The sequence below is a fragment of the Aspergillus glaucus genome (assembly GCF_001890805.1).
Source record: "Aspergillus glaucus CBS 516.65 unplaced genomic scaffold ASPGLscaffold_7, whole genome shotgun sequence".
In the NCBI taxonomy this organism is placed as follows: domain Eukaryota; kingdom Fungi; phylum Ascomycota; class Eurotiomycetes; order Eurotiales; family Aspergillaceae; genus Aspergillus; species Aspergillus glaucus.
The window spans coordinates 594550-608908 of record NW_019170459.1 but is presented as its reverse complement, the minus strand read 5'-3'; the positions used below and the strand labels follow the sequence as shown (position 1 = coordinate 608908).

General features: G+C 49.4%; 4 protein-coding genes across 4 annotated transcripts; 1 reads left to right on the top strand and 3 right to left on the bottom strand.

The window, feature by feature from the left end:
- Nucleotides 1–126: 126 nt before the first annotated feature.
- Nucleotides 127–4990, top strand: bck1 (putative MAP kinase kinase kinase (Bck1); the record flags this gene model as incomplete). Its single annotated transcript, XM_022544425.1, has 3 exons — nucleotides 127–2914; nucleotides 3019–4816; nucleotides 4873–4990. 3 exons carry the CDS (start codon nucleotides 127–129, stop codon nucleotides 4988–4990), a joined length of 4704 nt encoding a protein of 1567 aa, XP_022402300.1.
- A 370-nt stretch (nucleotides 4991–5360) lies between these two features.
- Nucleotides 5361–7779, bottom strand: ASPGLDRAFT_81297 (uncharacterized protein). The gene is made up of 7 exons (XM_022550109.1): nucleotides 7253–7779; nucleotides 6918–7203; nucleotides 6356–6878; nucleotides 6215–6290; nucleotides 6066–6164; nucleotides 5819–5907; nucleotides 5361–5757 (listed from the first exon to the last, which is right to left on the bottom strand). The coding sequence occupies exons 1-7, from the start codon at nucleotides 7341–7343 to the stop codon at nucleotides 5641–5643; spliced, it is 1281 nt and encodes a 426-aa protein (XP_022402299.1). The 5' UTR covers nucleotides 7344–7779; the 3' UTR covers nucleotides 5361–5640.
- A 288-nt stretch (nucleotides 7780–8067) lies between these two features.
- ASPGLDRAFT_65576 (GPI ethanolamine phosphate transferase 1) lies at nucleotides 8068–11377 on the bottom strand (the record flags this gene model as incomplete). The annotated part of the gene is made up of 8 exons (XM_022548911.1): nucleotides 8068–8135; nucleotides 8370–8966; nucleotides 9019–9127; nucleotides 9179–9293; nucleotides 9348–9535; nucleotides 9590–9930; nucleotides 9999–11147; nucleotides 11209–11377. 8 exons carry the CDS (start codon nucleotides 11375–11377, stop codon nucleotides 8068–8070), a joined length of 2736 nt encoding a protein of 911 aa, XP_022402298.1.
- Nucleotides 11378–11582: 205 nt separating this feature from the next.
- ASPGLDRAFT_123817 (Golgi transport complex subunit COG3) lies at nucleotides 11583–14187 on the bottom strand (the record flags this gene model as incomplete). Its single annotated transcript, XM_022540432.1, has 4 exons — nucleotides 11583–12407; nucleotides 12473–13495; nucleotides 13561–13900; nucleotides 13979–14187. The coding sequence occupies 4 exons, from the start codon at nucleotides 14185–14187 to the stop codon at nucleotides 11583–11585; spliced, it is 2397 nt and encodes a 798-aa protein (XP_022402297.1).
- Nucleotides 14188–14359: the final 172 nt, after the last annotated feature.

Below are 14359 nucleotides of genomic sequence, written 5' to 3'. Positions count from 1 at the left end.
TTGCGATCGTGACTGAGAAAAGGAATACTCTTTTGAGATTCTGAGAGGGAAGGCCGACAGATACCATTTGGGGGCAACAAGAAGTACTCGAACACGGAAAAAGCTGAGCTGGATCATATCGCAACCATGGACGGCCAGCGACAACAATACGTCCCTCTTCCCCCGCCCCCATCAATGCAGAACTCGCAGTCGCACATCATAACGTCCTTACCCCCGCCGCCGCCTCGACATCCGCCGACGCAGACGCAAGGGGTTGTCCTCCCGCCACCTCCTGGACCTCCTCCAAATGCAGCAGCTTATGCGAAAATACCCCAACAGCATGGTGGTCTGGCATGGCAGCAAGCCTGGGCACGACAGCCTGTCCCGCAGACCTTCCCACCACCTCCGCCTCCTCTGATCCCGGCAAACCCGACACAGAATCAACATCTCGCATATAAACGCCAGCCAGCTGCCCTGTCGATACCACCTCCCCCTCCTCCAGGTGACGGCCAACCCCTAACATCCGCGACCTATATTCCGATGGGTGATTCATTTGGACCCGGTGTCGGGATACCTCCATATGCAGATTCATACTCTCGCCCTACATATGACAGCTATGGACAAACAGCGGCAAATCAACCATACGAGTCTGTCAATGCGGATCCGTCGTCCAAAAGGGACGCGCATGCCCCGGCTACACCATTGAGTCGCAATGGGCCCTCGTCTCTAGGCCTGCCTGAAAACGTTCTTTCCCCTGGTCAATCAAGCAGTGCGAATCGGACCATCGATTTATCGAAATCTCCAAGTCACCGCCACAACAATAGTAGTGCATCGCTTGGGGGTATGTCGCCAAACGAAGCCTCTACCCAATGGCCGCTTGAGCGAGTGCTCCTATGGCTCGCGAAGAATGGGTTTTCCAAAGACTGGCAGGAGACATTTAGAGCCTTGGAGCTCCAGGGCGCTGATTTTATCGAGTTAGGCTATGGGTCAAATGGTTTTGGCAACTTTGGAAAGATGCACAAGGTCGTCTATCCTCAGTTAGCAAAAGAGTGTGAGAAAAGCGGAACAGGCTGGGATTCGAGCCGCGAACGAGAAGAAGGAAAGAAAATGCGCAGGTTGATCCGCCAAATCCATGACCAAGGCCACCACGACGCGGGATCTCTTACGCCGAGACGACAGGAGCCTCACTCAGCGGTGGATAATTCGCCTCGACTTGAGCCTGCTTTCCCCACCCATAGTGCAGTCGAGAGCAGTCCCGGTCTTAGAGCGCCCCATAACCACCGGCAAAATCCGCAAATGCGCTCTGTCACGATGCCTAACTACCCCTCCATTCATGACACTCCTGCTCTAGATCCGACTCCGCCCGAGACTAATACCTGGGTCCCAGCAGAACATCATAGGAATTTGCTGTCTGCCGTTAGTGACAACCATCGAAGACAACGGTCTAACGATAGTGGCCATCTTCCGTTATCTGCTCGGCCGCATGAAGACAGTCCCAAGAGTGGTAGTCCGGCAACACAGCCTGCCACGCTTGCGAATCATGGGCTGTCATCGTCATCTACTAGCGATTTGAGCGTGAGATTCGAACACTCTCGAGGCAATAGTTCTGATTCGACCCGGGCCCGATACTACGAGCGCAAGCAAGACCAGGAAGGCGCTCGTCCCTCGCCACAAGATCCGTACAACCGCCATTGGAACAGTGGAGAGACTTTGCACAGAGAGCAAAACAAACTACTGAAATTCTTCAAGAAGAAGGCTAGGCCTAATGACTCCAGTCACCCATCCCCCGAAGAACTTCATTTAGAGTCCCCTACGAGTCCGGTGCACACGCGTGGAACATACACCCCATACGGCTATCCGAACTATAGCCGTAGCGATGTGTCTGTAGGAGGGCGCCCATTGTCGGGCTCACAATCGGATTTCGAGCGATTACCAGTACGAGCCAAGCCAGCACAAAAGGGCAAAAAGTTCGTTTTCGTGACCATGGATGGGTGGAACTACCGTCTGGTAGACATCACTGACATAGATTCTGTGGGGACGATTCGTTCTGCAATTTGCCAAAACCTTGGAATCTCCGATTGGGCCAGTGCCCAGATATTCTTGACCGAACCCGGGCAGACAGAGCACGACGATCCCTTGGATGATTCCCTGTTGACTGTGACACAACGGACCAAATCGGATCCATTTGGCTCTCTGAAGTTTTTCGTGCGCGGAATTCACCCTTATCCCGGGACAAACAATGCTGCACACTTTACTGGTCTTGGAGTATCGTTCCCGGAAAAAGCGGCGGCGTCACCCACAACGGGACCGCATCATGTACATCGGAAACCCCTGGACGAGGAAGCTCTCAGCAGGATTTCACCACACCATCAACCCCTTCAGCAAACAAGAAGTCCGGCCACGAAGCTTCCTGCTCGTGACATTTCGCAGCCTTTCGTTGGAGTCTCACCAGCAGCCGATGGCAGCGCAGAATCTATAGGAACCCACCTTGATCCGGAGAAAGCAGCTTTGCTTGCGCGTCAGGAGGAACATAGTCGTGAAATCGAGCGGAAACAGAAAGCAAACAACATCACCAGGGGTCCTCCCTTGACACAGCAAAGGAAAGATGCTGTCTACGGTGAAACTGGCTACAGACGAGAGGGTGTCATAGACTTCGACTCTCCACGAATCTCGCCATATGAAGATAAGAAAGCCGAACACTTGGTGCCTCACCGAAAGCCTCCTACCGCACCAAATGAATCTAACACTCTCACGAAGGTCAACTCGCTGCGGAAGAAAGATTCTGATCGCCCACGGCTCCAACAAGCGCCTCAGCCTCAGCCTCCTCAAACTCATGGTCTCGGCGCAGCTCTTGCCAGTATGGGTAGATTGACAAGTGCAATCGGAACGCCTTCGACTAACCCGGCTGATCATAAGGCGTCAAAGGACACGCCAGGTATGTTACTCTTTCGCTCTGCTTCGTCTCTCTCTCTCTTTTTTATTTTTATTTTTATTTTATTTTATTTTATTTTTTTATCTTCATCTAACAAGTCATTCCAGATGAACTGAAAGCTGCGCCTGCGACATGGAACGACACCCCGAAAACTCCAGTGGCCACTGAGAAATCTCCCATTTCAGCTACCTCACCTGTACCAAAACCAGCTTTACAATCTCGCAAATCCTACGGTCCTGAATTTGATTTCGAGGAGGCAGACGTTTCATTCCAGCGAACTCCAGATCTACAGGAGGATGATTCTGATGATGATGATGATGATGATGATGACTCTGACGATGGTCTCTTTGCCGTACCGATAGCGAACCAGAGCCAGGAGAAGGGTCAAGGGTCCGCAACCGCATCTCCGGAAGCACAGAAAGCCGCAAGGCCATCACTTACTTTGGACACGGAACCAAGGGCAAGTAAAGGACGGTCCGTGACCTTCAAGACGCCAAGTACCTCTGGTGAAAGCTTTGTCAATGGTGGCGGTGACAACCGCGATGTGCCGGCGCCGGCGCCTTTCGGAGCGGCCGAATCACCAGAAGATGAAAGACCGCCTCGAAGAGATTCGTTTGCACGGGGCGATATCTGGGCCAGCAGACCCCCAGTTGAAGGCGTCATCGACAACCTGGACGACTTCTTCCCGAACGTTGACCTCGATGCGCCTTACTTGGAAGGACAAGGAGGCTCGCCACCCACCTCGCCAGCGAGCAAGAACCCAGCGGACGTCGATTCGCACCGCACACAACGACAGGATGGCTATGTTCCCGCAAGCTCATTCAACCATGATGGCGAGCCAACGATAAAAGCGCAAGATCAGGGCGTCGTTGCCAGACGCAATGTCAACCGCTCTGGCGGACTCACGAGAATGAAGTCAATTCGTGAAGTCGCGAGGGGAGCCAATCAAACCAGCAGAAGTCGGAGTGTCGCTCATTCTGGTCCTCAGAAGTCAGGCGACATACTTCGTCGCAAGAGTACCAAGATGTTTGGCGCGAAGATCATGCAAATCAGCCCAAGACCCGGTCGACGGTTGAACCAACTTGACCCCATCCCGCAAAACAAGCCTGCTCAAGAACCCGTGCCTCAGAGACAACCAACCTTCCGTATCATCCGTGGTCAGCTTATTGGCAAGGGAACGTTTGGACGGGTGTATCTGGGCATGAACGCCGACAATGGTGAAGTCTTGGCTGTCAAACAAGTGGACATCAACCCTAGAATTGCCGGACAAGACAGGGATCGAGTCAAGGACATGGTTTCCGCTCTGAACCAAGAAATCGACACGATGCAGCACCTTGAGCACCCGAACATTGTGCAGTATTTGGGATGTGAGCGAGGTGAACTTTCCATCTCTATTTACCTCGAGTATATCTCTGGTGGTTCGGTCGGTAGCTGTCTCCGCAAACACGGCAAGTTCGAGGAGAGTGTCGTGCAATCCCTCACGCGCCAAACACTCGATGGATTGGCATACCTGCACCACCAAGGAATCCTGCACCGCGACCTGAAAGCAGACAACATCCTTCTCGATCTTGACGGCAGTTGCAGAATCTCGGACTTCGGTATCTCCAAAAAGACTGACGACATCTACGGAAACGATTCGACCAACTCGATGCAAGGTTCCGTGTTCTGGATGGCTCCTGAGGTCATCCAATCGCAGGGCCAGGGCTACAGTGCCAAGGTTGATATATGGTCCCTTGGATGTGTGGTCCTTGAGATGTTCGCCGGCCGTCGTCCATGGAGCAGAGAGGAGGCTATTGGTGCTATCTTCAAGCTCGGAAGTCTGAACCAGGCTCCTCCGATTCCCGAGGACGTTTCCATGAACATCAGCCCAGCGGCTCTGGCTTTCATGTACGACTGCTTCACTGTGTAAGTTCATTCTTCCCTCCTTCTACTCCTTCGTTCTCGAGCTAATCGATTTCTAGTGATTCGTCTGACCGTCCAACCGCCGAGACCCTCCTGACTCACCCGTTCTGTGCACCCGATTCTAAATACAACTTCCTCGACACCGAACTCTACGCCAAAATCCGCCATGTTCTCTAATGACCTTACTTCTGTGAACTGTCTATAAACCAAAAACACGCCAAGGCGTATATATGTGTTTTGTTGGCTTCTCTTGTAATTTTTTTCGGTCCTGTTTTTCTTTTCTGTTTCTGCATCATACCCATTCCTGTCAAAAGTGTGTTGTTATTGCATATTTTTGTCGATTGCATGTTCGTGTTGTACCTCGCATAATTTGGATAAAGGACTGGAACTGGAAGTGAAGACCTGATACATTTCTTTGGTTTTCGCCTCTGTTTTTGACGATATCCTATTTATTATTGACTGTCTTTCTTCTCACTTCTTGTTGAGTTGGAGTGTTTTATTACCCTTTGTTAATGCGGTCTTCTTTCATGAAATGAAATGAGTGATTCGATGAGTAGACTCGGTGTTTATGATATATACAAGTCTTTTTACCAGGTAATACATGATTCCGACAGAAAAATAGCTTTATAACACAATCTCAGAAACATCAACATAAGAACTGAATTCTTCGACCCAAATTTCTCCTCCAAACTGCTCAGTTCATCAAGCAACTCATCTTGCATCTCACGAAGCAAAGCAAGCGTGGATTCCAGCGCTCCCATTTCCCGCATATGCGTTAATATCCACTCTTTCATTTCCAGAGCAAGTCCCTCGCCTGTGGCTTTATTCTAGAAGACGCCTCGGATCGCAGCTTGATGGGCACCGGGCTTCTGGAGAGTGTACATCAAAGGCAGGGAGATTTTGCCTTCGTCAAGGTCTTCGCAGAAGCCTTTCGTTTTGGTGTACTGTTACTGTTAGATAACTGCATGTGCATATATATAGATGATGTGGGTTGGATTGACGTACCTCATCTGCAGTGAGATTCTGGTAATCATCTCGAATTTGGAAGTACCGACCGAGGAGAGTCACGAATCGGCGGGGGTTGATGTTTTCGACTTTCCACGGTTAGAAGGGATCGTTGTAGATAATGCAGACATGCGTACCATGAGACAGAGGATTCAGCTTGCATCAGTCGAACGCATAGTCTAAACAGAGTTCCGGTTTCTGAAGTACGTTAAAGCATGCAATAAATGTATACAATGAAACAACGTACTATTATCAATCATCATCATATCGTCGACCGTTGGGCAGTGAGTGTGATATTTCCAATGCAAATCGAAAGCTTGTCCACATTGTCCATTCTGCAATTCGTCTGCGAAATAATCAGCACGCATTTCAGCAATGTAACCTTGGTAAACTCACCAACGAAAATGGTCAGAGTATGAACTGGGAAGCCATTAAGCATGCCGATAATCCCCTTGATCGACGACAAGGTTAGCTGTGGGATGTTGAGCCGCCAATTTAGAGCGTCGATGAACATATCTCTGATTTTCTATAACGAACAGCTGGGTTTGGCTCTATCAGAGCATCTGGAGCGATATCGACAGTCTCATACTTGAAGGCCCCATCAACCAGGACACATTCCGTCTGATTGAGATCAGCTTTGGTTGGATAGCGGGGAACGTAGATACTCCAAAATTCTGACTCCGAAGTCGTATACTGTGCTGTCATGATATACTTGCGGTAAGTGTCTGAAAGCTCTCCTTCTCCTTGCTCGAGCTTCTTAACAAGGGAAAGGTGTTTCTCCTGCATTTCAGTATATTCCCAATGCAGCTTGGCGAGTGCCTCCAGCTCGGAGCAAGTATACTGTCGCATCAGGATGGATACAGCATTAAACGGAGCCTCAGAACCTTCTGTTTCAATGTGGTACTTAATTTCCTTAGTCCAGCTATGGTAGTCATTGATCAGAGCAGCCGCATATAGCGCCAGATTGATGATCTCGGAAAACTTTGCTTTCTCCTCTTTTTTTAGACGAATTCCAAGTCCGAAGCATGCCATTTCTTGAAATACGCTATACCTTGTCGGCCTACAAATGATGTGAAAGGCTTTTGTTCAAGGGGCTTACCAAAGACCACTGTTGATGAGACGAATGGGTAGATACTCCTCCAATGTCTGTACTCCAGATGGAGGGAAGGTGGCCATCTCCAAATCTTCACCGTACGTGGTCATGACATCCATGGCTAAATCCCGATCTAACTCTAGCATTTCGACAAAAATTCCGGCTTGGAATTGCTTGGTCCTGATGGGTGATGCACCCTTGCCATGGAGGTCGTCATGCAAGTTCCTAACGGAAGCCTGGAGCTGTGCGTTGAACGATGTCACCTTCTCAATCTCCGCAGTGTCATAGTAGTCTATAACTAATTAGCATAGAGGAGATACTCGCTCAAGGTGTATAAATACCATCGTGTGCATGGACGGCCGTGGGGAAGCTAGTCAAGGTGCCCGATTGTCTAACGACGTCTTCAAAAACTGGAATTGCAAATGATGGCATAGCTAACCCAAGATATTTTGGTGTAAGTCGAATTTGAGATTGAGCTCTCAAGAGGGAGAAAGGAGAAGAGGAAGAAAGCAGAAGAAAAAGGAGTCAATCGCGTGCTTATCACCGGACAGAACGAATCGTTGGGCAGTCATGGTTGAGAAGAATCAATCGAAAACCCACGTGTTCATTGTCCAGTGGCAACTATGGAGAGATTCTCAGCTTCTTCATTGTCCATGAAATTGGGGGGAGCCTCAGCTCTGGGCCTCAGCTTTAGATATGCCGGCCCGATCCACACGGCCGTCCAAGCTAATTGGACCCAGCTTCCAACCCATTGTGACGGCTGAGAGATCTTCATACTCAAGGATCCAGCAAATGGCGCAGTGCTTGTGTGATGATAGAGCCCCTAGATGCACTGCTTGTCAGCACAGAGGCTATTCTTAGACCCCTGTGGAGTTGTCAAATTCTAGGTTAGAGGGGCATATCGGACCACCGATGAAGGGGACAACTTGTCTAGGCTCTTTGGGTAGATGCAGAGAATAGAATACCACCGTGGTGGAAAACGACTCGGTCAAGCCATGGCCGTATTGAAAGGGTTGAAGAATGTTCCTTGTTGCTTCAACCTAGAATTGTATGCATAGGCGTCCACGTGACAGCAAGAGTTGCATAAGAACAGCCACATGAAGTTTATTGAGCAACCTTCTTCCAGAGAAGTAAGTTACGGTCACTCTAGAAAGTATTATGGGTACAAGTATGAGAAGATGGGACAAAAAAAGAGTCGATGACTACCAACATGCCCTGAGCAACCTGTATTAGACTAGATAAAGTCAACTATAATAAGAGAAAAGTGGTTACATAGTACAGAATGCGCCCGGAACTATATATTTGTCTCGCGATGCCCCTTCACGATACCTTCTGCTTTGAATCAGCATCTGTAGGAGCGCCGTCCTGCTTTTTGGATTCAACTCCTCCGACAAATAGCTCACCAATCATCTCCAAAGCAGCAACAAAGACACATAGCAAGGAAGCCAGGACAAATACTGTGATACTCTCCAATCTCGAGCCAGGAGCCTTCATCTTTGACAGCCCAAAAGAAGCGAAGCGTCAAATAGTCGCTCATGCCCATGACAAGCGTGAAGAGAGCCCCAGCGCGGAGACGTAGCTTCTTGGTCAGAATTCCCAAATTGGCTGACACGAGGGCAAAAGGCGCAAGGATTTTCAAGATCAGTAATGCTGATTGGCTGAATGGATCAAATACGGGGATCAAGCGGAGCACGGCATCGAGGGAAAACGATGAGATGGAGGCAATGTTTCCGGTATTGAAAAAGGCGGAGTGTAGTAGAAAAAGGAAGAATAGAGCAATTCTTGCATCGGAGAATGTGAGAGATCTGTTCTTATCGCCATCATGGGCTATTTTCTTCTCGGGAGTAATATCAGAGTGAAATCGGTGGATTCGATACTCAATTTGCACCCATGTAAACAGCGTACAACTGATGAAGACGTAGAAGAGCCCTTCGTATGAGATGGTGAGTATAATGAACATCGGGGCAAAGGCGAAAAACACAATTGCCAAACGACGAGAGTAGTTACTGTCTCCTGGCTGAAGACAGTGCAACAACGGCAAGATGAAGGAGGTCACTGCCAGTGTCAGTCGTTTCCGTAAACGAGACAAAAGAAATTCAGCAATTACCAAGTATTGCCCATCCGGCCATCTGCGTCCCGAACGGAAGCCCTGTTTTGGATTGCAACGATGTCACTGCGGAGCGCGTAACAAGTATGGCCAAGGGCAGTAATCCAATCTAGCGGGTAGAGTTAGTATCATAGAGTGATATCGCGTCTAAAAATCGCACCTGAAATGTCAATATAGTCCTTGAGATCCGATTAGGCGCCGGTGCATCGACGATCGTCGTCTCAAATGCACTATAACAAGCCCCTAACACAAACATAATAAGTTCTCCAATTGTGCTGCCATGTCTGTCAGTTTGATAATATTTTATTGACATGCAAAAGTTGACGTACATCAAATTGATATCTTCCGTTTTCATTGCAGGGAGAAACGTGAATATGCTCATCGCAGCGCATAGCAGTGCCCATCTCAAGCATATGATCCAGTTTGCTCGAAAGAATTCAAAGCCATATAGCACAGGCCAGTATATAGCAAGTACGTAAGCGAGCGTATAAAATTTCCGATAAAAGTAACTTTGGACCTAGTCAATGTGAGTCCATGTAAACTGGGATATTAGTAGCTGTGATGAACTTACAATTACCTCCAGCAGTACGCCAAATGCCATCACACTAAGGCCCCTTTCTACCAGCTCATTGGCCGATACCTGTTTCAAAGTGACTTTGGTGATACTAATCCATGTCTCCCGGCGTGCCAGGACCTCCTCCCAAAATAGAACTGGGAATATGGAGTACGCATAATGCTGGTAAGGGGAATTTTGCATATAAAGCGCTGCGAAAAGCGCAGCAAGGACTGAACCTAAGACAAACTTGCTTGCAACCGAGCGGCGAGCTTCTGTTTTCCCGTTCAGAACATACTGATCGAGTGCTGCGGTGAGTGAGAACGCAATCCATCCCAAATAGCCGGCAGTTATAAGAGCTCGAAGAGCCAGTCATATGTTTGTAGGTAGCGAAGTCCCTCTAAGCCAAGTTGCATCAAATTGTCACAATCCCTGATTGCCTGCTTTAATTCACCTCTATCGATGGTTTTCCGGATATGCCCAAGCATCTGGTGGGTTGAATGGTCGTAGGGGAGCCCGTTAAACGGCCTGAACCATACTTTGGTGGTCTTCTTTTGGTTTTCTTTAACTCGATATATTTCCAATATCTCCTGGGAATTGACGAGCATTGCCTCTGCTTTGATAGAGTCGTCTGTATTGATATAGGCCAAGGGAAGCCTACCAACCGAATTGACCGGGAAATCGATGCCTGCGAGGTATGCCATCAGGACAGCAATGTCTGCTTGCGCAACGTCATTCCTTTGGATATGATTCAGGTCCCAGTCGGCAGAGAAGTAATCGTGCCCACCAGCGTTGCCCGTGGTCGACTTTCTGGGGGAGACAATTCCGGAGCCCCATGCAATGAGTGGTGTCCTTGTGTTATCTGGATGCCCGTCTCCATGGCTACCCCAATCACTCATACCGTGATCTTCTGTGAAGACAAACGCAGTCTTGTCATCTCCGAAGAATGTTTCCATGAGCCCGGCTATTTCACGAACTCCCTCATCCACGACTTGGATATTGTGCAGATACTCCCGAGAGTATGGCCGGTAGGAGTGGCCAGAGGTATCCAGGCCAAGCAAGTGTAGGAAGAAGACGTTTTGATCTTGTCTGAGCTCTCGCTCCAACTCTCCATCATTCTCTGCGCTGTTGAACAAAAGTTTCACCCGGTCGAAGACCCAGGTGTCCAACTCCGTAGCATCCTTGCTATAATCCTCGGCTTCTGCACTATACATATAAGTATTCACTCGACCTGGTACAGCTCCTTCGGCAAACATGGGGAGGATATCAGGACTGCCCCAGCTCCACGTATGGCGGCTCCGATTCAACACGCTGTCAAACATAACTGGATTCAGCTTCCAGCCAGTTGTGACGGATGAGACGTCTTCATAAAGGCCTGCCAAGAGAGCAACATGGCCTGGGCGGGATTCTGTAGGCACACGAGTATGAGATACCCCAAAAGTGCCATGGTTGAGGACCCGGGATCGAAGAAAAGGAACTAAATGGCGTGGTACTTGTGCAGCAGGGGAGTCACTGGATGCGTTGGGCGACGGATCAGGGAACTTTTGAAAGGCCTTGTCTGCGCGGAGGCCATCGGCTGGAATCGACAGGCGGTCTTAGCCAATTGCTGCGTTTCTTCGAGCATAGGAGGTGCATACCGACGAAAAGGACAACTCGTTTAGCTGGAGGCTCTGGAGTTTCGACGCGGTACGCATTCATGCCATTGACAACAGGACTGACAAAATAGGTATCAAAAATCGAGCAGATGTACTCTAGGTGGAATACCACTGCGACACCCAGAAATTGCAGGCGGCTCAATCGAGTCATGGCTTTGATTCAATTAGTAGAATGCTACTTGGTAAATACCTGGGTCTATTTTTCGAATTAATATCCCCCTGCAGGTTGACCACGTGGCATCGACAAGGATTCTTTTCTTTGTTCGTAGAATCGTATTGCCTGTCACTGCGCCACAACCCAGGGCAGCCACATGATGTTCAATATGTACAAATATAGAAGTGACAGAAGCTGGTCACTACCGACGCAGCGACCCTATACTACCACTTCTGCTAACACTCATGCTCAAACTCCTACTGCTCATGGCTTCGTCGTCATCACCCAAATCTCCGGGGCGAATACCGGTGACACCAACCCTAAAGATGCCTTCACACCACTCTGCAAAAGTATCTACATCCCATACCGCATCCTCGCGGCCCTTGCCCTTCTTACTGACAGTGTTACCCTTCCGCTTCTCAGAGGACGTGTACATGTCAAAGAAATCCTCGTATATCTGGATGACCCGGTCCTGCACGGCACCGACGAGTGTCTCTTTCATACGGGTATCGTCAAGGTAGTCGTCGAGGATCTTGCGGAGACCCGGTATTTCATTTTCGACATTCCGGCAGGTGGGGTAGATCAGTTCTCCGCGCTGGAGGCTCTGCGTGTCGACGAATTTCGAGGGAAGGGACGAGGTCATCTTGTCTGAGAAGCCGTTGATGAAGTCATTAATGACTGTGCGGAGTCGGCCATCGAGTTCAACTTTGGCGTCGAGCATGTTTTCGACTACTCGTGGTAACAGGCCGTGGCCGACGAGGCGCATTAAGTTGCCTGGGTTGAAGAGACCACCACGTTCGCGGAGTTCCCAGAATGTGCTGGTGATGCCAGAGAAATCGAAGGAGACTTCTGGAGCAACGTATTCGATGTCGAACGCGACGATTTGCTGTTTTAGAATGAGCAGATGGCTCATTAGGAAGAGCTGTCCGTCTGCGAGTGACTTGTTCGACACTTGAATGCTTGCTTGGTGGAGGGATAAGTTGGTTTGGTGCACGATTTGATGCGCTAAATCATCAAACACGGTAGACTGTTTGAGGGATTAGCTTTGAGCCAGCTAGAGGAAGAAGATTTTGTTTGGAAAGACCTGCATACATTGACCAGTCGATATATCCTGCTCAGGAGCCAAATGGCTTTCCGTAATGTCGGATACCACCCACTTAAAACAGCTTGCGATTCATCAAAGTCCCACTTCGAATCCTGATCTGGCGAATCGCCGCCATCTTCTTGCTTTGTTGGTTTAGACAAGCTCACCACCGCATCAGCAGGCACCATCTTCTTGCCCGAAATCTGGCTTTCTGTCACCGATATTGAAGCCCCACGATTGTGTGTAGGGTAGTCGAGATCACCCGGACGAGGCTTATATCGCTCAATTTCATCGTGGAGGAACGCTTGTGAGCGGAAGACAAGACGAGTCTGTACATCTTCCAGGGCGGGCTGTATTAAAACAGAGAAGTCAAGTTGGTTGGCGTCTACTTGTTCGGTTTCGTCGTCTGGATCGAGAAGGTAGCGAGTTTGCAGTAATGTACACAGTTGACAAAGCTTGATAATTTTGTCTTCACGAATAATTCTTGGCCCGAGGTGATCGTAGAGAGGCTCACAAACGGTTTCCAAAAAGTCATATAGGCCTCCCTGACCATGAAACCATTCGCTCCAGAGTTCGAACTCGTCCAAACATACGCCACGGATATAGCTGATACTACCCCGAGCGAAGGCGACCAGATCTTCCGATGTGCTTGGCGCGAGCGCAATGTCGTTGAGCTTTTTGCGGACCAATGGTATAATCAATTTACCTCGGGTTGCAGAAAAATTAGAGTGAAGCTCGTTCAGAAGACTTTGGTATTCAGCTTCGTTGCCTTGGTCGGGATCGAGTGGAGGCACGGCTCTCTTCTGGATTTCGAGACCAATTTGCTTTAGTTCAGGTGCACCGACTTTGAATTTCGCGTACAGGAGAGCGGACGTGGTGGTGTCGTTTAGTTGCTGGTCTGATATTTTCTTCGAGACGTCGACATGGATATCGCGCAATGCAGAAACGAAATGACCCCGGATGAGAGTAAGAGCACGGGTTAGAAGGAGCCGGTACCTTGACCGGTATACTTCGGCTTCTTTTTGCCCAGGCTAGAGAGGAATTAGCCAACCGGTTCAGTATAACAACGCGCATCATGTAGGAACAGGGGTCTAACATGTGTTTCCATGTAGTCCAAGCATTCATCCAAGCGCCTAAGCATATCTGAGAAATCCTCCCCACGAACGGTGTTCCCAGCCCCTGGGGCATTAAGCCTTCTGGAAGCAGGATCCAGTAAGTCATAATACTGCAGATTTCCTTCGATATCGGCCGCTAATTTCAGGTCGCGTCTTTGTGCGGACAGCAGACCCTCGCACTTCTTCTGGAAACTGGACGTTTGCGATTCGACTGCCTTGAAGGATTCCGATATGCTGCTCAGGAGGTTGAGGGTAGACGAGGTATCGGATAGGAGGGCATCCAAGTGCGATTTTGAGGTTTGCAGCTCATCGAGGCACGACCTAGATACATCAAAGAGAGCTAGTCAGTTTTGAGGATACCGGGCATAGTAAGGCCATTCCGCAATTGCTCCTGCTTACTGGTATTCATCGTAGCTGGCTTCCAGCAATTCATCCTCGACCCCGCCATACCACTGGAGGAATTCCAGCTCATTCTGAAGCTCTTCAATTGACTTAGAGTCCTCCGGTAACGTTCCAAATTTTTCGATATCATTTGACTTGGGCTCTGGCGGCGGGCCGGAGGAAACGGTTTGCCGGCGACTTCGTTGTCCCACGGTTTCGGGACGCATCGTGAGGCCGCAACTTAAAGAGCAAAATGGCAGTGGGCGCTTGTCCTCTGGGGGCTCCTGTCTCTATACAGCCGATATAAAGTGACGCCAGTTAGCAGCCCGTCAACCCAGCGCACAAGCCCGAGCAGATCGTGTCATTCTTGGCTCGTCTTTCTCCTGAATTGACCGTCGT